Source organism: Tremella mesenterica (genome assembly GCF_000271645.1).
Source record: "Tremella mesenterica DSM 1558 unplaced genomic scaffold TREMEscaffold_18, whole genome shotgun sequence".
Classification (NCBI taxonomy): domain Eukaryota; kingdom Fungi; phylum Basidiomycota; class Tremellomycetes; order Tremellales; family Tremellaceae; genus Tremella; species Tremella mesenterica.
The window spans coordinates 198174-221055 of NW_006711242.1; the positions used below are offsets into that span (position 1 = coordinate 198174).

A 22882-nucleotide genomic window follows, 5' to 3' on the forward strand; every position below is an offset into this window, starting at 1 on the left:
ATCCTATTCCTTTCCCCTGCGACAGTTTCATCCATCACGACGTGTACACCTCAGTGCTCAATCTAAAATTATACAGTTCAAGTTTTTCTCTGATGTCTTAAACCTCTGCACTCGGTCGCATATTTGAACGCGAGACTGATCTCTAGCTATACATACTATCTCTATACCTACTTTCCCTCTTCCGACCTCTTTATCTGGCCCCATCCGCTGGATCCGAATCTTCCAGTAACTCACATCGTAGTCGAATGAAAGGAAGTAAAGAATCGGATATTCGACATAATGCTCTTCACCGTCGTTTATGCACACAAGGATTCTGGTTTCTAAGTCTCATGATACTCCTACATCAAGCACCCGATTTGTTTTATATTTTGAAGTATCATCAAACTCCTTCTTTCTCTCCCACCTCTATATCCCACTCTTCTTCCACTTCCTTTACCTCGTCAATCTCTTCATCTTACATCTCTTCCTCGACTTTGACCAGTTCATACCTTCCCAACCTTCACTATTTTTCTTTCTCGACCTTCTTCGACAGTATCTCAATGTTCACCTCGAAACCCTTTTCGTCGATCGTATCTCTGTTCAGTATCGATACCGAAGGCATTCGGAATGTCCCAGGTTTCGGGATCAAGACTATTCGTACTATGCTTCAAATGGCTGCGTGGTTGGTTGTTGGGTTTATGAGACGCGGGCCAAAGTTGGGATATGAGACACCTAAGTTAGGGACTGGCTTTGGACTCAGTAGAGATCCTGTTCGGTCAGAGGGAAAGAGCCGAAAGCTTCTCAGATCTACGAATATGATACAAAATATTGGTAATGATGCAGTAGGAGATGAAGGATTCCGGAGCGAGGAAGATGGAAAAAGTGAGGTATTTGATAGAGCTAATTGTGGAATGTTGGACTTTATTTTCTTGACATATGTGAGTAGAACTTTCCCTCCTCCCTCTCACCTCGTCCACTTTGATCTTCAGACCTCCCATTCGTCTTGTCACCTGGCGTACCAGACTGCATTTTAGGCTGGATACATTTCATACACAAGGTGATACATTTCAGACAAACATGAACTCACGAACAGTCCGCAGGAACTCTCTTCAAATCCATGAGAGTTACCTCCTTAGCACTTGGTGATTTACCATATCTAGCACAACAACAACGACGCGCGGGTTTCAGAGCTACCGTATACAAACATGGGAATGTCCGTTTGGACAAGGAAGGGAATATAGAAAAGATAACAGGTTGGCAAGTTCTCAAAGCTCTTTATAGGGGACAAACTTGGAATATGTTGATAAGTGGGTGTTCGATCTCTTTACTGTATCTCCCAGAGTTCTATTCACTATGATTTCAGCATTTCTCGACCTTGATCGTTTTTCATTTGACGCATCTTCAAGTGATATTCATCAAGTGTAACTAAAACATATCCCACTACCTCGCCATAGAATATCAACTGGGAAAGAGTATAAAGACCTGACGGATAGATGTCATTCTTGAAGGTTTACCTCAATTCTTCGGCTATCTAGTCATATTCGCACAACATGAATTGATACAATCTTTCATCCCAGGGGAAAGAGATAAGACTTACGCTTATGTACTCTGCGGTCTTTTATTCGTTGGACAATCGACTGAAGGTGAGTCACCATAATATGAGGAGATGTAAGACTGATCACAAGTTATCATTTCGGCTTTTGCTAGGTTAGTATTCAAAGTTCTTCACCTAAGTGAGATGAATGATTGACGGGATAGTGTAAGGGAACATGTGTTCCTTCATGTACCGATAAGGATGACACTTTCTTCTTTGGTACGTCTAATCTTTGTGGTCCCTTTTCGTCCTTCTCTTTCTCCCTCACCCTCTTTCTATGGCCCAACGTAGCACACAGAAGTATGTTGACAACTGAAACGGATGTGCAGGAATCCAACTTTAGAATATAAGTAGGAAGACCATGCTCATATATAGTTGTTTCAGAAAATCTTACGTTCTCACGATGCAAGATCTCTCGAGTCGACAGAATCGTCTGACAATGATGAATTGAAAACTCGGTCCAGGAGTCAAATCTTGAATTTGTTGACTATTGATAATTGGACATTATCCACCTTACAGCATTTGGTATGGGGTTTACCCAATAATACAATCAACTGTGAGTCTCTTGCTCAATACCGTTCTCCATCTCCATACCCTTATAATTTTCAATAGCTCCCAATAATCCCTTCGTCTATGTTAACATTTTATCTCTTTCCTCTCAACTTGAATTATTACTTTTTATACTCTGCAAGGTATATGCCACAGATTGAAGTTGCTTCCGGAATATGATGACGTAGGATGGAAAAGACCGACTCGACAGCTAATTCGCAGTACTGATTGGAACCTACTTTTTATACTCCATGTTAGGCATCAGCGCGTTGGTAGGTATCGCCTGTATACCTATTTTTGCACCTTTACCTTACTTTGTCGGAAAACTCATTTATCGTACGTTTCTCATATTCCGTTTACCCGGGCCAAGTAACGGAATAGGTTGTGATAGAGCTTGGGCCAAAGCGAGAGATGCGAGAACAAACGCGGTGAAGGAATTTCTGATGAGTGTCAAAGTGGTCAAGGTGAGAGTATATTCCCTTTCCTGTCTTTTTGACTCCTATCTCCGTAGGCCGGTATTCATTTCGTCCCCACAGCTCCCTTCACAAGTGATTGATGTCCATTGACTGACCGAAAGTTGAACGCATTCGAGCCATTCTACAAGAAACGAATAACTGATCTGAGAACTGAAGAAGTCAAGTAAGCGCTGACATATTCATTTTCGATGAAGACTCACGGTACAGGTGGCAGCGATGGCGATATACCCTAGGAACTATCTTTACGGCGATCACTGAACATACTCCTGGAGTGGCTTTGGTGGCTACTTTGGGTTTCCATACTGTCGTTTTGGGAAGACCGTTGGAACCTGCCAGTGCATTTGTTGCAATGACCATGTGAGTTCTCTGATGTCAACCAACCCAGCTACATATGACCAAGTTCATTGTTACGCCTTACTCCCTGCATCTGTACTCTTGCATCTTGCAGACAATATGGCAACGGTATGGAGATCGAGACCATCTCTGATGCTCAGCTTTGGCCGCATTAAAAGCAGCATGTCATGGCTTCCCAATGCCTTACAACAATGTTTCCAAGCTAAAGTAGCCTTGGACCGTGTGGCCAGTTATCTCAATCAACCTGAAGTTGATGTGGAAGCATGGAACACCTCGGCTGTACCCTCTGGGATCGTGATGGCTGATGCAACTGTCGAGTGGCCAGGTGGTGAGGAAGGGAACAAAGAAGAGTTGATGGATGATAAATTCAAGTTGAGCAATGTGACATTGAGTGTCCCGGAAGGAAGGTTGACGATTGTCTGTGGTCCTCTTGGGTCGGGGAAGAGCTTATTGGTAAGTCATTTCCTTTGTCTGCTCAATTTTGTTTTTCTCCTTGGGAGTTCTCTGCGACTGTCTCGCCCTCCTGACCGCTCACAGTTGCCCTCTGCGTATCTCTCATATGGATTGCCTCACAGGTTTTTACGCGATGTGCCGTGTCCAGACAGGGGGGGAAGAAGGGTACTGATGGAAAGCTCCGCGCGCTTTTGGGTGAAGCAACCGTCACTTCTGGAATCCTTCTCGCTCCTCGAACCCATCCGGCGGCCACACCACTTAACGGTCCGGCCGTCCGGCGCGCATGGACCTTGAGTACTTGGCTGGATGATTCTGTGTGTTACGCACCACAAGCGGCGTATATCCGTCATGGGACTATCAAGGACAACGTTTTGTTCGGACAACCTATGTGGAAGGAAAGATATGAAAGGGCGTTATGGGAAGCCGGATTGAGTGGAGATTTGAAAGGATTCGAAGAGGGTGATAGGACAGAAGTAGGCGAGATGGGTGTGACTTTGGTAAGCTCCATTCCGTCCGCTTCATGCCAAGACTCGCCGCATCATCGTCCCTTGGCTCAAATCCCCGTATTCAGTATTATATCCCTGACCCATCGAGCATAAAATATGTATGGTCAGCATGGAGAAGAGCAATCTCCTAGTTAAGACAAAATGGTGAAGCTTACAGTCAGAGCGGTGGTCAACGTGCTCGTATCAATCTGGCTCGTTGTCTATATTCCCGTTCTCGGACAGTGTATCTCGACGATATCCTCTCCGCCGTCGATGCTCATACAGCAAAGTTCCTGGTTGCCAATGCCTTTCAAGGTACTCTATTCCGATATCGTACGGTCATTCTGGTCACCCACCATGTCGAGCTTTGTTTACCTGCTGCGGAATATGTCATAGTCCTTGAAAATGGTCGAGTGACTAGTGCTGGTCCTTCCCAGAATGCGGACGCAGAAGCTTTGACTGCATTAGCTTCTCCCAAGAGTCCTGTAGATCCATCCCGACCTGACTTTAGCACCTCTCAAGCTCTTTCCACCTTACCTCATGACCCCCCGCCTGAATCACTTTCACTTCAGCTCCATGATGACGATTCCGAAAACTCTGAAGAACCACACGAAAATCAAGCCGAATATGAAGATGGAGAAGATCACAAAGGAAGACAAGTGTATACGGTAGAACATCAAGGTGTGGGTCGAGTGGCAAGCTCACATTATTGGCTCATGCTACGTGCGGCAGGTGGATGGTCATATTGGATCACATGGATTTTACTTTTATCTATAGCCAAAGCAACACATTTCATCCAATCATATATCCTCGAAAGATGGTGTGAAGATCCTTCTCCCAATCATCAAAATGGTTATCTGCTTCTATTGATATTGGCGTTATCATGTGGCATGGTGAGTGGGACTGGAAGATGGGTTTGGTTATATGGAGTGGGAAATTATGGGTTTTATTCCAGAGGAAGTCATTTGATACATAAAGAATTATTGGGGAAAGTTATGGCTGCCAGTGTGGGATGGTTTGAAGCTACACCGAGAGGGAGGTTGATGAATGTTTTCGGACAGGACATTTACAATTTAGATGCGGTCAGTGCGGATGCGTTTGGAAGTGAGTGATTTCTTCCTTCATTTCACTCCATGTCACGTTATACTCCTTCCCCTCCTCACAAAATCCCGAGTACGTGGAGGTCTCATTTGCGCCCTGTGTTTCGTTCCATTGTTATTCACCTTCCCGCGGCGATTACTTTCTTTACTACTTTTACTGTAGGCTATGTACGATTGTCAATCTTGACAACATCTACTACGCTCCAATGGTCCGCTAGTCATTGGCTAGTTTGTGTCACTTCTGCGTGGGGACTTTGACTAATCAACAGGAACAGCAATGAGCGGTAAGCGGGTAAGGTTCAACATATGTAGCAGATATTGACATCGCTCTAGCTTTAGATATCATCTCATCAATCGGAGTTATCCTCACTCGTACTCCTGTAAGCTACCGAACCTTGAGTTGCTTAGAGAAGCTGACATTCAGTTACTAGTGATTTTTCTAGTCATCTTCGGTATTCCGCTGTACTATCTTTCTGCCGTGTGAGCTGATCCTCCTCACCGAGTGTGGTATAGCTGACATAAAGATTGGGAAAGATGCGTGCCGATTTGAGAAGGATCATGGCTCGTGTAAGCTCACCTTTGATGAGTTTATATAACGATGCGATAGATGGGGTGGTGATGATTCGAGCGTGTGTCTTTCTTTCATATCGTTTCTGTCTTATCTGATACCGTTGCTCAACGTTCCTCCGCACATTCGCTCATAATCTCACATAATCGTTCTTTCCACAACTCTGAATACTCTTCTTCAACGTTTCTAGTAAGCTGAGACAAACAGGACTGGGTCTAGTGAGGTTATGGCTGCTTCTATGATGGCACTTATGAATCGAGAGAGAGTGGCTAATGTGGCCGATTGGACATGTGAGTGAACTCATAAAATCTCACTCCCACGCTCCCTTCTTTTCCAATCTCAAATCATTTACACAGTGAGCTCATAATAGGTTATAATTGGATGCGAGCAACAGTTCAAACTCTTACTTCTGGTATTGTCACCGCCACAGCTTTGCTTTTAGTTCAGAGAACCGACATCACTCCTGCTCAAGCTGGTTTCATCCTTTTGTTTGCCGTACGCATGTCTGGAGGTGAGTTGAAGTATTTTGTGCCATTGAATGGGGAAGAGTTGATGTTTTAGTCTTATTTCATACTTTACAACAATATAGTGACTTGGAAATGAACTTTGTACATGCTGAAAGAGTGAATTACTGTGAGTTATTCCCCTTGTCCCTTCAAGCCATTTCCTCCTTCCCGCTCACTCATGCTTCTCTCTTACAACAGATTGAGCTAGTCGTTCGTCTGGTGTCGGGGAAATGATACCTGAGAGTCGATTGGGGTGGAGATATAAGTGCCTGATCGGTCAGATATACAAATGCCAGAACAAGAAACGTCTGAAGGCATCAGTCCACCTCCATCTTGGCCTCAGGACGGAAGGATCAAAGTCCGGAACTTACACATGAAGTATGCGGAAGATTTACCGGATGTATTACATGATATTTCATTTGATATCGAGGTATGTTCATCTCTTCTCTTCTTCTCCTTTTTGTGCTCCCTGTTGTGTCCCGTATGTAGTATGATTTTGTATTGGTCACGATTGAGGTATAAGGAAAATGTGTTCCGAATAGGGATGATGAAACTGATTTTTAGCCTGGTGAACGGGTTGGGTTGGTAGGTTCGACAGGATCAGGAAAATCGACACTTGCCACCACTTTGTTCCGTACTACTCCGTACTCTGGAACTATCACCATCGATGATACGGGTATGTCAATCATCTCCGTCTCCATTTATTACTCCCCTTCCTCTTTCCCTTCTTTCTTGTCTCTCAGACCTGACCATCTGAGCTCATACATTTAGGACGATCATCAAACCAATGATTCAGAGTCTGTGTTGAACACTATCCTGACAGTAGATATCTCAACCATACCACTGAACGATCTGCGTGGGAGGTTGAACATGGTTGTACAAGATGGTTCTTTGACCAGTGGAACTTTACGAGAATCCCTTGATGTCACAGGTCAACGTGGTGAGTAATTTCACATGACAATCCATCTCTTCCTTTTCCCGATCCCGTCGTCATCGGGAAATTGGGAGATGAAGTGATGGTTTCACTTGCTCGTTATCAGTTACGTAGTGAAGCAGAAGTAGCTGAGATGATAGATGATTGGGAAATATATGAAGCCCTCAAAAGAGTTCATCTCTCATCTGATGATCCAGGAGAAGAAGAGAAACGGGATAATCCATTTGCTAACCTAGATACTTATGTTGCTGTTGGTGAGTCTTCTATACGATATCCCTCCATCACCAATTTGAATAAACCAAAATGTCCATGTGGAGAAAAAGACATGCAAGGATATCATCTTTCGTCTCATCTTCTCAATGAAGAATCTAGAGGAGTAGTACAAATGAAGCTGACAAGTTCAGAAGGAGCCAATTTCTCTCAAGGTCAGAGACAACTTTTATGTTTAGCTAGAGCATTGTTGAAACGTTCAAAAGTATTGGTAATGGATGAAGCTACTTCTTCTGTCGATCTCGAGATGGATGCTAAGATTACTCGTACGATAAAAGAATGTTTTCAAGGTACTACAATGTTGGTGATTGCACATCGTTTAGAGACTATTATACATTAGTGAGTCACAATTGACTCTTACTTCTATTCTACATTTGTCCCATCATTTCTCCTCCTCCTCTTCCCATTATGGCGGTTTCAATCTTTCTACTCTTCTCATTCAGATTGCTGGTTGGCACCCTATATCAAACTTGGAATTGTCTCATTGGGTCAACTTTTCTCTTGACCGATACCTAAGGAGCTGAAGTGGGTGTAGACTAGAGCGGAGATGATGGAGTCACGAAAGGAACTGACAATCAGTGACAAGGTTATTGTGTTGGACAAGGGAAAAGTGTTGGAATATGGTAAACCTTCCGAATTGATGATGGATCCAACATCATCGTTCCATTCTCTCTGTCATGCACAGGGAGAGGAAGAATTTCAAAAGTTAGTTTCTATGACAATGATAGATTCATAAGCATTAGATTAGTTATCGTACCTGTAGAGATAGATTTATGTAGATTCAGATATCCCCATGTATGTAATCGCACTCGCACTCGTATACCGGGGCATGGTGCGTGCGCTGTTGGTACTTTGCTATCCGCCACATCGCCACATTCATTACGTCATTCCCTTTCACCACCACTCGTCATTAAATCATGTCATATCATCTCACCCAAAACAGCAACTACTGTACTGCAGTGACCTCTGCTGTCAGGGTGGTACCAAGGATCCAAGGAGAGTATCAGTCCAAAGGTATGTTCAAACAAAGCAGCATAAAAAAGTGAAAGGAGTGAATCTAATGGAGGGTGTGGTTTGGTCCAGACCCCTAGACATAAAGACCTCAAGGGCTTCTTCCAAGATATAAAAGACAAGCCTCACATTGGTATCCCCACCACTCTTTCAATCATCATGGACTCTTCTGGATCCGATACGGAAACTTTACTTTCAAATGGATCAAGTGGAGAATGGACCGATATACATCGAATGGATCATAACGATCAACCGATTGACGTTGAAGGGTTCTTGAATAATGTTCGGAGATGTAAGTCGTTATTGGGGGTTGCGATACCTTTAGGTGTTATAGTTGAGGTCACGGGATTGGTTTTGAGTTGGAATGGGGGAGGTGGGAGAGGGGTCGTATTGGCTGAAAGAGTGATTGGTCTGGTTGGGGTGGTAGGGTTGGTGAGTTCTTTTTCGTGCTTCTCTTCTCACCTGTGTCTCGTTTCGATACTCCTCCTTCACTTCAGGTGACATTCGATTTGATACCTGTCTTCCAAAAGGATATATCATGAGGAGATGAACCTCGCTCCATCCCTTTCTATCATTTGCGTCTATCATTCGAAAGAACCTAAGCACTATAACATGTAGAGCAGGAATCACACCGACCTGGATTACTTGTGCTAATCCCCAGCTTCTCATCTTTTGTCTTTACATATACACCCTACTCCACCCAATAACATACGATCCAATCTCAAGACATATCAAGCTCCATCGTAAATTATGCACCACAACCTTTTTCTCCCTCCTCCTTCTTATCCTCATTCACCCGATCCCTTCCATCGTATCAATCATCATGACGCATCATTCCCCTCCTACAACTTCGACCACGATTCAAATAATCACTTGGGCACGTAGAGTATGTCTGCTGTTGGTATTGGTTATATCAGGCAGTATGCGACGCGGACCTAAATTACGTACCATACCTATGAAGTTAGGGACGGGATTTGGGATCAATGAGCAAAATAAGGATGTTCCAAAAATCAGATTAAATGGAAGTTGTTCTCCTCTTGATTTAGCAGAGGTAGAAGAAGGGAATAGAGTTTTAGATTATGGGAATTGTTCTTTATTGAATTTCATTTTTTTGACTTATGTGAGTAATTTGTCTCTTTACATCACTATACTGTGTCATCTACCCAGAACGTGTACAACAGGTATTTGATACCCATTCATCACCCTGGTGGCCGTACTCGTACTAATCCCTGATGTGCTTTAGTCACCCATTGGATATATAACTAAAGTGAAACTCAAGATCTGACTTCAGATGTCAGGTCTTATGCGTAGATCAATGTCTGTAGACAAACTCAGTCTTTCCGACCTTCCTGAATTAGAAGAAAAGATTCGGATATCAGGACAAGATGTTCAAATCTCTAAACGCAAAGCATTGGAAGTGAACGAGAAAGTCACCAATTGGAGTCTCCTTCAAGCTGTTTGGACAGGAAGAATACATGTCATCCTATTTTGTAAGTCCACTCTTCAGTTCAACATTTCACCCTCATATGACATACACTAATGTCAAGCATTATTTCTGGAGACTCTCAAAACTAGCGTTAGCTTTCTTTCGGTCGTTGCGACACATGAAATCATTCAATCTTTTAATCAACCATTCGGATCGGACAAATCTTATGCTTATCTCATGTGTTGGCTTCTTGCCGCTGGTCAAGCTGTTGAATGTAAGTAGATCATGATGAATGACAGAGAACTCGCTGATCTTCCAGTGTTCCTCAGTGCTTATTTATGGTGAGATTCACGTTGTCAACAAACATCATTTGAAGAGAACTGACGAATAGTGTTAGAGAAAATTATTTACTCCATCTACCTATCCGAATGACTCTTTCGTCTTTGGTCAGCTGCTATCATGTATGGTATAATCAAGCTGATCAATTCTAGCTTTTCTCGAAAATTCTTCGAAGCACAGATGCCAAAGCCATGGAAGCGCATAATGTCACCGATGACGAGAAAAGCTCAGGTAGTAAAGGTCGTAGTCAAGTAAGTTGATCATTTTCCAATTTCCATTTTTTTAATCTATCTGAATAATGCTAATCGCCTAGGTAATGAATCTTTTGACTATCGATACTGGAACCATCGCTTCTTTAGGTACACACACTTGGAACCTTACGAACGCCATTATCGGATGTGAGTATTTGTCCTCTCTCTCATGTCAAAGTCATTGACGATTTAGTGGTCATCGGAATATACTTTTTGTATTCAATGTTGGGCATCAGCGCTTTTGTCGGTATACTTTGTATACCATTAAGTACACCGGCTTCGTATTATGTTGCAAGACAAATTTACAGTGAGTTTATTAGTCTGACAAGAGGGTATCGCTCATTGATGAAGAATGTGATAAGAAATTGTCACGTGCGACTGATGCTCGGACTGGCGCTTTCAAAGAATTGTTACTTGGGATTAAAGTGATCAAGGTACGTCTCTCTCTCTCTCTCAAAACACACTCTCTCCTCTGATCCGCCCTGTCTCGCTTTGCCATAAAACTCTCTTCCCAGCTGACAAGTAGTTGAACGCCCTCGAACCATTCTACAAACGTCGTATCACCCATTTGCGAGAGAACGAAATACAGTCAGTCCTCTCGTCCCCTTTTGCTTCCAAGTGTAAGTGTAAGCCTGACTTGTTAGCTTGCAAAGATGGAGATTCACCCTTGGAACTCTGTTTAACGTCCTCGCGGATCAACTTCCCATACTGGCTATCTCTATCACATTCGTATTCTATACTAAAGTCATGGGAAACCGTCTGGACGCCGCCACAGCGTTCATCGCTCTTACTGTGTAAGTCACCTTCTCTTCCGCCAGAACTTCGCTGACTCGAGTAGGTTCAACAGAGTCAAAGGTGACCGGCACATTTGATGACATTGTTGACGGACACTGATGAAACAGGTAGTCTAAGCAGTGTACCAAGAGTGTACGAGAGCGTACTTCAAGCTCAAGTCTCCCTGGGACGTCTAGTCACCTATCTCAATCAACCGGAGATCATCGTGGATGAACCAAGCAATGGCGAAGAGATCATGATCAGCGATGCGACTATCACCTGGCCCAAAGCTGAGAATGTTGACCTCTCCGAGGTTTTCAAGTTATCAAATGTGAATCTACAATTACCGACCGGAAAACTTACTCTGATATGTGGACCTCTTGGAAGTGGAAAAACATTGCTCGTGAGTGACTTGAAAGATACCGTAGAGTAGTGTGGCTGACGTATAGCTCCGTGCTTTGTTAGGTGAAACGACCATCGAATCAGGTTTTGTCCATGCGCCTCGAACATCCCCAGATGCCACTCCTCTACCTGGCGATGATGTGTCCAGAAGATGGACGACAGATCTTTGGCTCACCAATTCCGTTGCATACGCTCCTCAGCAAAGTTATATTCGACATGGTACTATCAGGGATAACATACTTTTCGGCCAACCCATGTGGAGAGAACGGTACGATGAAGTCTTAAGACAAGTTTCTCTTTTACCCGACTTGGAAATTCTACCTGAACGTGATTTGACCGAAGTAGGTGATTACGGAGTAAACTTGGTCAGTAATCTTCTCCTTTCTTTTCAAATCGTGACTGATAATCAGAGTGGAGGTCAAAAAGCTCGTATCAACTTAGCACGTTGTATTTATTCTCGAGCCAAAACGATATACCTAGACGACATTCTCTCAGCCGTTGATGCTCATACATCTCAATATATTCTCAAAGAATGTTTTCAAGGATCTATCGTGCGTAATCGTACCGTAGTCCTAGTGACTCATCATGTCAATCTTTGTCTTCCAGCTTCAGAATATTTCATTTCCCTAAAAGATGGTGAAATCGAACAAGCTTGTCCATCAAATCAAGTCAACATCTCCAACCTCATCCTCCTTCCAGATGAACCCAAACCTTCCGACTCTGTCAATTCTATGAAGATCACAAAAACGATGGATGAACCAAATAGGATTCGACAAGTTTACAAAACTGAACATCGTGCTATTGGTAGAGTTTCAGCTTCACATTATTGGTTAGTTTTCTCAGCAGCTGGTGGTCCGTTCTATTGGTTTTTATTATTACTTTTATTAGTAATGACAAGATTATCAGATGTTTTACAAGCTATAGTTTTAGAACGTTGGTCTGCGGATCCGGATCCTAATCATCTCGATTGGAATTTAGAATTATATGTCGGCGTGGTCACTCTTGGAGTTGTATTTGGAGGATTGAGATGGATCTGGTTATATGGGATCAAAAGTGTTGGGTTTACTTCAAGAGCAAGTAGAGTTATTCATGAGAAATTATTAAAAAGATTGTTGAATGCTCCTTTGGGTTGGTATGAAGGAACACCAGGAGGAAGGATAATGAATGTTGTAGGACAAGATGTTTGGAATATCGATGCTTGTACACCTGATGGGTTTGGAAGTGAGTTTTTTATCCCCCTTTCGATTTCATTCATTTTACCAAACTTCTTCTTTATGTCGACCTTGCTTTCTGGAGTGAAGCATCTACCCCCCTTTCGAGCAATTGAATATTTCCATCCGTCATCCACAAACTTTGACTTAGGTGGAAGAAGTTTGTTCCTTTGGCCCTTTCGGCGTCAAGGGAGTCGTTTCTCTTTTGCTACAGTCTGACGAGCAGGAACGGTAATGGTGGCGTTGGAAATCAGTTCGGCATTCATCATTGTTTGCGCTCAAGCACCGGTATGATTTTCTTCTCTCTTCGTATATCGTGATGGAGCTGACGGAAAAGAGTCTGGTGGTTTTCATTGTTGCATTGGGTGTTCCGCTTTACTTTCTGAGTGGCATGTGAGTCGAATTCTCCCCTCTCCCTGGCCCTTATTATGTTGTCTTTTCCCGTTATCTTCTGCCTGTATCCTTGACCTGATCTCTGAACATGAGTGGGGTAGACTTGCAATGAAGTGAACACATCCTTGGTATCCGCAGATTCAGTCGCAATCGAGGAGTGAGAGGTAAATTAGTTTCTTACCAGCAGCCTAAACAAGCTCCGAGCGGACTTACGACGACTTACAGCCACCGCCAGTTCACCGACCATCACAATCTACCATGATGCCATAGATGGGGTAATCATGATTCGAGCGTGAGTTCAATCTAATTGTGAAAGCTCTTGCACGCTTACAGTAGTTTCGGTGCTGTGGAATTGATGAAATCTACTATGTTGGCACTTATCAACCGAGAGAGGAAAACGACATTGGTCGATTTTGCTGGTGGGTTTTCTCCTAATTTCCGGTGCCATACAACTGGATTGACGAATAGTATACAATTGGGTACGAGCTATCATCTTGACCATCACTAGTATTGTGGTCAGCGCCACAGGATTCGTCTTAATCGGACAACACTTGACGTCTTCGAAAGCGGGTTTCATACTTTCTTTCGCTATGTCAGCATCGCATGGTGAGCTCTCTGGAGACTACTCTACTTTGAACTGATGCGTAGGTCTATTCGGGTTGTTGGAGCAGTACTCAGGATTGGAGAGGAATTTCGTTCATGCTGAGAGAGTGAATCAATGTGAGTTTACCCCCACTCTATACCCATCCACCTTGTCCTGATGTCACCCTGGTGCTGTTGTCTCCGACTTGCCCTATCGGAAGGATACGGCATAAAGTTTCGAGTAGGTTCCAAAACCTGGACGTGTCGCTTCATTTGTTGTGAACATGGGCTGATGGATCAGACGTTCAACTGCCAGAACAAGAACCTTTAGGGGGTCAAATCCCTCCTCAGACCTGGCCATCAGAAGGAAAGATCGAGATTCAAGAACTTTCCGTTCGATATGCTCCTGATCTTCCTGAGGTACTTCATGACGTTTCTCTTACTATAGAAGTAAGTTTTCCCTCAAAAAACCGTGTTTTCTTCCTTACGTCTCCTTTTGTTCCGCAAGTATTCTCTTCTTCACAAGCTTCATCTAGTCCCTCGAGCTTTCTCCCCCTGCCCAAGTATTTTCTCTCTTCTTTCGCCTCCTATTTCCTGGTGAAGTATGTTGACACAGTAGCCCGGTATGCGGGTCGGTTTGGTAGGTGCCACAGGCTCCGGAAAGTCGACTTTGGCGTTATCACTCTTTAGAGGTATCGAACCACACAACGGAAGAATCCTAGTGGATGGTCTAGGTAAGTTCATCAGGTATGACGAAGTAAGTGCTGATGATAGATATCGGGAATTTGGAATTGCACGAGTTGCGTAGGAGATTGAATATGGTGGTTCAGGATGGAACGCTTTCTTCGGGGACGTTGAGGGATGCTTTGGATATTAGTGGGGAGAAGGGTGCGTCCAACACGTTTCGTTTCACACCGTCATTTATGTTCTGATTGGCTCTCTACCCTGTCTCCCTGTCTTCCCCGCCCTCTCATGGTTCTACTCCATATCGGTCATCATGACGTTTGACTGTATTCTAATGCGTTCCCTCCCTCCCTCTGGAGCCTTCTCCGCGGCTCTCATTGGCCTCTGAACAGTCTCTGTGGGAGTACACAATGTGATTGACAGTGACTACTTGCTCCAGGACGACTCTCATCGTGACTGAATCAGGGGGGACGGATTTGACTGATACTCAGACGATCGTGAGATCTACGAGGCTTTGCGTCGGGTTCATCTCTTGCGTGAAACTACGGACAAGGATCTCTTACAAGACAACCCATTCGCCAACCTCGATACATTTGTCGCTTTAGGTGAGTTTCTGGGCCCTTGTGTCGTAACACTTCCCACAACCTCCCATTAATCCATCGTCCACTCGTCCCATCTACAAGTACTTCCCCGCCCGTCCTTCCTCGCCTTATTCCATCCTATCAAAGCCATAGCATGGAGATGCCTTACGACCCTTGCCGAATAGTCGGACATTCAGGCTGACTGAACAGAAGGCGCAAACTTCAGTCAAGGACAGAGACAATTGCTTTGTCTCGCAAAAGCGTTGTTGAAGAAGTCCAAGATTCTCGTGATGGATGAAGGTGGGTTTTGATCATCTACTCTATTTGTATTGACCTCATCACCCCTATGTGCTTCCCGTTCCAATACTCCGTCTCAGAGTATGGCCTGAGTGACATGAGGAGTATGACGGTGATTCGACCGGAGGGACTAAAACGCTGATGCGCAGCGACATCTTCCGTTGATTTTGAGTCAGTTAACGTTTCCTTATCCTGCTCAAAGCTGACATGTAAGAATGGACGCCAAGATTACCCAAACGATCAAGGAATGTTTCGCGGAAACGACGATGCTCGTCATTGCCCACAGGCTGGCGACTATCATGAATTACGACCGAGTGGCGGTACTAGACAAGGGTAGAGTTTTGGAGTATGGTCAGTGACTTGACATCCTACCTCCCTGCCCGACTTTAATTGGCACATCTCCAATCCCTCTTGGTCGCTTTCTTTCTCCAAGCGATCAATTTTCAGACCTTCAATGTCCACGGGCGTAACGCCGTCAATTCAACATGATTTCTATGACCGTGACTCCTTCTCATAGTTGAGCTGAGCAAGGAATTTCTTTAGCTGACATGTTAGGTCGTCCCACCGACTTGATGAGAGATTCCACTTCTGCATTCGCCGCTCTTTGCATGGCTCAAGGGGAAGAAGAGTTTTCTCGTCTATCAACAATGGCCAATTTGTGATCATTCTCATGTTTCAACTTGTAATCCATCATACCAATCTGTAATTGCTTATATCTGTTCACCATCCACCATCAATATACACACATGTACCTTACCATTTCTGTGCATTCACCTCAACGTTACGATTTATATACGATTTAGACCTGTAGATGATGTCATGATTTAACGTCTTCTCCTTACCATCAGCATTCTCACGATTCTAGGGCTCGACCTAGAACGGGCTTACCGGATAGAAATCTCGGCAAGAGTCGGCACTTATCGTGGGAATCGAGGATGTGAAAGGGGAAGAAGATAAAGGAAGATGTGCGGAGATGGCAGGGATGGAAACGGATTAATCAAAGGAAAGTGTAAGATCTTTTCAAAGTTTATTCACTCGTTCTCAGCACTGATACTTCTTACACTTACTAATCTTCTGCTAACTTACCCAATCAAGGTACTTTCATGAACAAAGCAGTGAGTGGATGTGAACTCCATTCATGGGTGATTTTCAGGTTGTTTATCGAACAAAATGGTCTGAATGGTTCTTTCACTTTTTCCTTGATCCCACATTTTCAACCAGTTGATTAATCCATCGTTCTACACCGTTACACTTAGCGTAAGTTCTCTCCACTGGATACAAGAGGAAAGAGAGAACTCTTACTAGATTCATCTCTTATTCTCAATTCTTCCGTCTCCCCACAAATCAGCAATCATCTTCCTCTCAATCTTCGTATTTTCATCGTGTCATCTTTTCCACTTCAATTTTCGAATTTCTTGATATCCCTATAGCGTAACTCAACGGTACAACATCCCGACTGTCGCGTCGAAATCCAAAAGTTAGACTAACAAATCACTCTTCCCACTTTAAATCACATCCCCCACTCCGATCATGTCCACCCCAGATCTCGAAGAAGGTAAAAAAGTATTGGACAAATTATCCCAGATCAAAGATAAAACGGAGAAAGAACAAGCTAAAGCAAACCTTACGGATCAAGAAAAAGCTGCTGTGAGAGCATATTCAGAAGCACAAGCAAAAGCAGCAAAAGCAGCCAAAGCAGCACAGAAAGCACAAGCAGCTAGCCAATCCGGGAGTAAAGACGAACCCGAGTCCCAGCCCAACACCGCTAGCACCCAACCTACCGAGCAACCGTCGACGGCTGGGACTCAGGAAAGTGGGACAAAAATGGATAGTAGAAGATCCAGTGTGGAGTCTAGCAGACCTGACACTGCCACGACGGATGGTACGACTGCTACTAATACTACCGAGGCGAGTACCAACACTCAGGCTAGTGCAACTACGAATGCTTCGGATGGAACGAAGAGAACCAGAACCTCGAGAGGGACAGCAACTGAACCACCTTCTTCTGCTGCACCTCCTTCTTCTGTACCCACGGCTTCGGCTGTTCCTTCACCCACTACGGCGAGAAGTTCCGCCACTAGTAGAAGAACGCCTACACCGACGAATGGTGATTTATGGGACAATGTGGAGAAGATGAAGAAAGAGGTGGACGAGGAGTTCAGAAAGGATGAAGAGATGAGAGAAAAGTATGGTTGGTTGAGATATGTGCGTTTTCCTTGTTGTTTCCCTTTGATTTTGTGTTTAGAATGTGTGGCTTGTTGTGATGAGTGTTATTGAGTGGGTGGGAGTTGTTGTTTCTGTTGGGTGTTGGGTGTTGGGTGTTGGGTGTTGGGTGTTGGGTGTTGTTGAGTGGTAGGAAATGTTCGTGCATGCTAGATGGGTGTGGTTGACTTGATTGATGAACTATTGGGGAGGCGGGATGGTGTAACGGTACTGGAAACACGACGACTAGGTCGCAGGTTGGGTCGAACTCGATGGAGGTCTCGTGGAAATCTAGGGGCTCTGGTGCTAATGGATCGTGTCTCCTCTGCAATCGATGTAGCCAAAGAATGATATTGAAGAATCAGCAAAGTTGGTACTTTGCTGATTGTACTATATACTGTCTACAGGTATCCGTCTCCTCTTCTCAGTCCTACTGCAAGCGTCCATGTACATACTCGGACAGGTGAAAAACCGCTTTGAGCAAACCCAGTGGGGAAAATCTCGAAAGGGGAAAACCCGTCCCTACCTACTGCAGCACTGCCTCCAACTCCCGCTTTCCTCTGTCCTAATCCGTCGAACTCGATAGAGTCCTCTCGATTCGTTGTTACCCCGTAACAAGTTTCCCCCCCTGTCTCAAGGATCCTCGCCGAGGATCCTGAACCCTGTAACCAGGTGATGCACATGGATTGTTCTTAGACACCTTTGGTGCGCCCTGACGTCACACCTGCGCTAGTGCGACGGTTGCCATGAAAACGCGTCACCCGCACGGACCTCCAATGTGATCGAGAAATTACTGACCAAGTTACCTCCCCGTCTTCTTTCTCTTCTTTCCTCTTCATTCTCTCTTTACCTCTTGTTCGTCGTTCTTTTTACTTATCTATCATCATCCATCCATATCTTACTCATATCTTAGAGATCCTTCCAACTCTGACCTGTCTGTGAGCATGTCTAAGCGTACTGTAAGCAATTCCCTTCGAATTCGATGTATATCCTCCTATCTCTCACTGGCTGACGAGATTAGTTGTCTCCTTCCACCTCCTCCCGTCAAACTCGAGCTTCCACCCAGGCATTCCTACCTGACGTCGACCCCGAACTTCTCATGCGTCAAACGAAAAGAATGAGAATTACTTCCCAAATTCCTGGTACTACCCAGACTTCCACGGTTGACGCTTCTCGAAGGGCTCTCGACACCATTAAGGATCGATATCAATCCGGTCCTTCTCGCGATCAACAATCGTCCCATCTTGATGACCAGGTCATCGAGCAATATTTCGACTTCGAAGGGGGTGCTGGGCCATCTACCGTCGTCGAAAATGAAAATTCTCCCGGTAAGCAACCCACTGGTCCTCCTTCTGAGGCTTCCGACGAACTTGTGGAGGTTCCCGAAGAACTTGGTGACATCTTTCACGCCCCTCGCAAGGTTACCGTCAACCAGGAACTGGTTAAGTTGCTCGAGGATCGAAAAGACTCCGAAATCGGTGAGAATTCCACCGAGTTCTGTTCGCTTCTGACTTGTTAGCTACCCTTTGGGCCAGCATGACCTTCCCCTCTGTTCGTCTCGCGTTGAAGAACGAAGCTCTGGACCGTTTCCGCGAAACCAACGCCATCAAGCCCACTGTAAAGTGGTTTAAGAACGCTGTAAGTCTCGAATTCTTTCAAGTTTTATCGATTCTAATCATTAGCTCGATCGTTTGGCCCAAGGTTGGCGCCTCCGCAACAAAAATGGTGCTGTTGTTCGGCTAGAGGGTGAGCTCTGTACCGATTGTCAACGTCGTCTCGATGGTGGCGAAGACTTTCGTGTTGGTTGTATTGGCCCTCGTAAGTTCTTGCTGCGACTCGTTCAATGTTGATGCAATTCAGTCGGTGGTGTGTGCGGTGAATGCTCTGCTAAGGGTACTTCAAAATGTTCGGTGAAGACCAACAACCCTGAGTCCAAATTCCGTGAGGTACCTGTCTATTTCCTTCGAACTTGGTCGATGTTGATGTATAGGGTATTGTTGTGGGAGCAAGAACGGTCACTTCCAAGGTTACTTTTGTCCTGGAGCACGAGCTTTGTGCGGCTTCGGTCCGCTATCGATCCCTTCCTGCCCATGATCAACCCGCCTGTCTGACCCAACTTTCGGGTTACATCCATCTCTTTACCTCCCTTCTCCTTCCTCTCCCCTCTCAACATCTGGATCTTTACAAATCCCTTCATCTTATTTCCGCCAACTATGCTCCTCCTTCCGCCGATGAAACTCTGGATCATCTTACTTCTACTGGTGATCCTACAGGATTGAGTTCCTCTCAGCCAATCGCTGGTCCCTCCTCTTCTCCCCATACTCCTCTCCCTCGCAATGTCATTCGTATTCCCGCTTCGGCCCGTCGTCCCCGAGCCAATTCTACCACCTCCAACTTTTAGTGTGTTTATATCTCTCTATTTGTAGCTATATTTCCTGTGTATGCATTTATTTCTGACCCAGTTTTGTTGATCTTGATCGAATTCTCACTTTCTTCTGGGGTCCCTCTTCCTTTTTTCCAAAAATTCACCAAAAACGGCCAACTCTTCCACATTTTCTCGTGGTTCCCAGTCATAGGCCGCATTTCCTGTGTATCCTAACCATTTTACCTTGAATTCTTCCTTTCCTCGTCGAATTCTGCTGTCCACGATTGCTTCCACATGGAATTCATCCTGGCCGTTAATTACTACAGGCGGTGGGGGTGGTATCTGTCGACCTGGTATCATATCCTTGGGATATGGTTCCAACAGCGTGACATTGAAGACATTGTGCACCTTCATTGCTGGAGGTAGATCTAATTCGAAAGCATTTTTTCCAACTTTCCTTATGATCTTGAATGGGCCAATGTATTTTGCTTCTAGTTTTCGACTGGGTCGTTCCGTCGTAAGATACTTTGTACTTAGTAGTACCTGTTCTCCCTTTCTGAATTCTTCTGGTATGCTCTTGTGTCTCCTGTTGTAGTACTCTGCACTAATTTCATTCGCCATCCTGACCTGTTCTTGAACAGTCGCATGCAACTCTCCCATATCTCTCCATTTCTTCTCCAACTTGTTTGACTTTGATCGAATATCGTGCGAATGGATGTCGTAGTGTGGCACATAGCCGTAACAAGCTTCAAAAGGACACAGACCGTGGCTACTATGTGGCGAACAGTTATAAGCGAACTCAGCAATTGGTAGAAGTTGATCCCAATTGTCCATGTTGTAGTTTACATACATTCCAAGCAGGATTTCCATCTGTTGATTTACTCGCTCAGTCTGTCCATCTGTTTGAGGGTGATACGCAGTCGAATATAAGTTCTTTATTCCCAAGAACTGACATATTTCCTTCCAAATTTCCGCTGTAAACTGAGTTCCCCTATCTGATACAATTGTTCGAGGTACTCCATGTTTTGAAAAGATCTCCTTGATGTAGATGTCGGCCACTTTGTTCGCTGTTAGTCCAGTTGTACATGGAATGAATCTAGCCATCTTGGTTAGTCGATCGACTATCACTAGTATCGCGTCGAACTCGGTCGATTTTGGCAGGGGTCCCACCATATCCATAGAGATATCTGTCCAGGGGAGTGTGGGTACTGGTAAAGAGACTAGATGTCCATACGGCTGATGTCGATGAGTCTTATGTCGGTTACAGATCTCGCATCCTTTTACGTATTTGGCAATATATTCGTCCAAATGTGGCCAGTAATAGTCCTCTTTGACCATGGTGATAGTTTTGTCTCTTCCTGGATGACCTACTAGTATCGAATCGTGTCTTGCTTTCATTACTTCTAACCTTGCTTGTCCCTCTGGTATGACTACTCTATTCTTGTACAAGAGCAATCCGCTTTGCTAATCTGTGTCTTCTGTGTGTCCTGTGTGCTATGTGTCTGTGTGTCCTGTGTACTATGTGTCTGTGTGTCCTGTGTACTATGTGTCTGTGTCAATTGCAGTCCTAGTCGTCGTATGTTTGCTATGTCTTCTGAGTCTTTGAGTCCGTTTTTGATGAGTCCAAATAATGAGTCTTCTCGGATTGCTCCTCTTACTATGTGTCGGGTTTCTGAGTCTATCGAATTCGATCCATGTTTCTCGTATGTGGGTAGTAATTGTAGCCAGTTACCTTTGTTCAGATCTGGGTCCTTACTACTTCCTTTTCCCGGGTGATAATCCCCTCGTCTTGTTAAAGCATCTGCTCCCCCATTTTTGCTACCTGGTCGATAAGTGATCTCTATGTTGAAGTCTCCTAAGATTTCCAGCCACCTCATTTGTCTTCGATTCAGTTGTCGCTTACTTTGGAAGTACTCCAGGTTCTTGTGATCCGTAATGACTTTTATGACATCACTACTGTTCGCTAAGTAAGGTCTCCATGCTACCAAGCAGTCCACAATGGCTAGTAGTTCCTTCTCTCCCACTGTGTAGTTTAATTCGCAGGGTGTCATTGCTCGAGACCAATACGCAACCGGATGAAGTTCCGTGGTCCCTTTTATCGATGGATGAGGGAACCTTTGGGACGCTATTGCACCTATCGCACAGTCAGATCCATCGGTTTCGATCCAGGTTGGTCGGGTTCTATCGAAATGTCGAAGTACCGGTGCTGTCGTGAAAGTTTTCTTCAAATTTTCAAAAGCTTTTTGACATTCCTCTGTCCAATTCCAAGCCTGATCCTTCCTGGTCAGACGGGTAAGAGGACCCACAATATGTGAGAATCCTTTGATGAACCGTCGATAGAAATTGGCAAATCCTAGAAAAACCTGAGTATCTCGGACTGTCATTGGTTCTCCCCATTCTAGAATGGCTTTCACCTTGTCTTGATCCATTTCGATCCGTTCGTGTCCGATTACATACCCCAGAAACTTCACTTCGTCGCAACTCCATTCACACTTCCTCGGGCTAACAACCAAGTCGTTTTCAAGTAATCGGTCCAATACCTTTTGGACAATTATTTGATGGTTTTCGATCGTGTCTGAGTATACCGTGATGTCGTCTATGTAAACTACCACTCCTTCATCTAACAGGTCGTGGAACATATCCTGCAGGAAGTTTTGAAAGGTGGCTGGTGCGTTGCATAATCCATCCCGTAGAACAGTGCTTTCAAAACTACCGTATCGTGTTCGTAGAGCAGCTTTATGTTCATCTCCTTCTTTTATTCGAACTAACTGATAGGCCCCTTTCAGGTCGAGTTTGGTAAACACCTTTCCCAATTGAAGTCGATCGAGTAAGGTCGAGATAAGTGGCATTGGGTACGAATCCTTGATGGTTACCTTGTTAAGTGCCCGGTAATCTGTAACTACTCGATAGGGAATGACTCCTTTCTTGGGGACCAGGAATACTGGGGACCCATAGGGCGATTTACTTCTTCGCAGATGTCCACTAGTCAGTCCATCATTGATCCACTGCTTCAGGAAAGCATCCCCATGCTCGTCCAGTTGGTAGATTGGTCCTGGTTTCAGTTCAGCCCCTGATACTAATTCGATTTCGTGGTCA

The 22882-nt window shown here is 44.6% G+C and overlaps 3 protein-coding genes across 3 annotated transcripts; all 3 read left to right on the top strand.

Moving 5' to 3' along the window:
- Positions 1-245: 245 nt before the first annotated feature.
- On the top strand, positions 246-8004 carry TREMEDRAFT_35671 (uncharacterized protein; the record flags this gene model as incomplete). Its single annotated transcript, XM_007008051.1, has 27 exons — positions 246-373; positions 584-950; positions 1073-1286; positions 1473-1622; positions 1665-1686; positions 1738-1792; positions 1949-2129; positions 2345-2458; positions 2504-2586; positions 2700-2761; positions 2806-2955; positions 3093-3405; positions 3585-3902; positions 4073-4375; positions 4463-4994; positions 5324-5370; positions 5415-5470; positions 5563-5619; positions 5766-5848; positions 5947-6069; positions 6120-6191; positions 6346-6494; positions 6629-6740; positions 6888-7004; positions 7139-7252; positions 7403-7607; positions 7848-8004. 27 exons carry the CDS (start codon positions 246-248, stop codon positions 8002-8004), a joined length of 4284 nt encoding a protein of 1427 aa, XP_007008113.1.
- Positions 8005-8438: 434 nt separating this feature from the next.
- Positions 8439-15881, top strand: TREMEDRAFT_35758 (uncharacterized protein; the record flags this gene model as incomplete). The annotated part of the gene is made up of 28 exons (XM_007008064.1): positions 8439-8663; positions 8875-9433; positions 9578-9769; positions 9827-9983; positions 10097-10151; positions 10197-10295; positions 10358-10442; positions 10489-10602; positions 10647-10729; positions 10822-10883; positions 10940-11089; positions 11202-11472; positions 11519-11836; positions 11882-12692; positions 12909-12970; positions 13020-13075; positions 13263-13367; positions 13412-13494; positions 13562-13681; positions 13724-13795; positions 13959-14107; positions 14277-14391; positions 14432-14545; positions 14833-14946; positions 15133-15222; positions 15369-15390; positions 15434-15570; positions 15775-15881. The coding sequence occupies 28 exons, from the start codon at positions 8439-8441 to the stop codon at positions 15879-15881; spliced, it is 4527 nt and encodes a 1508-aa protein (XP_007008126.1).
- An 868-nt stretch (positions 15882-16749) lies between these two features.
- On the top strand, positions 16750-19515 carry TREMEDRAFT_66032 (uncharacterized protein; the record flags this gene model as incomplete). The annotated part of the gene is made up of 5 exons (XM_007008115.1): positions 16750-17424; positions 18443-18899; positions 18941-19059; positions 19104-19239; positions 19412-19515. 5 exons carry the CDS (start codon positions 16750-16752, stop codon positions 19513-19515), a joined length of 1491 nt encoding a protein of 496 aa, XP_007008177.1.
- Between the last annotated feature and the right edge of the window lie 3367 nt (positions 19516-22882).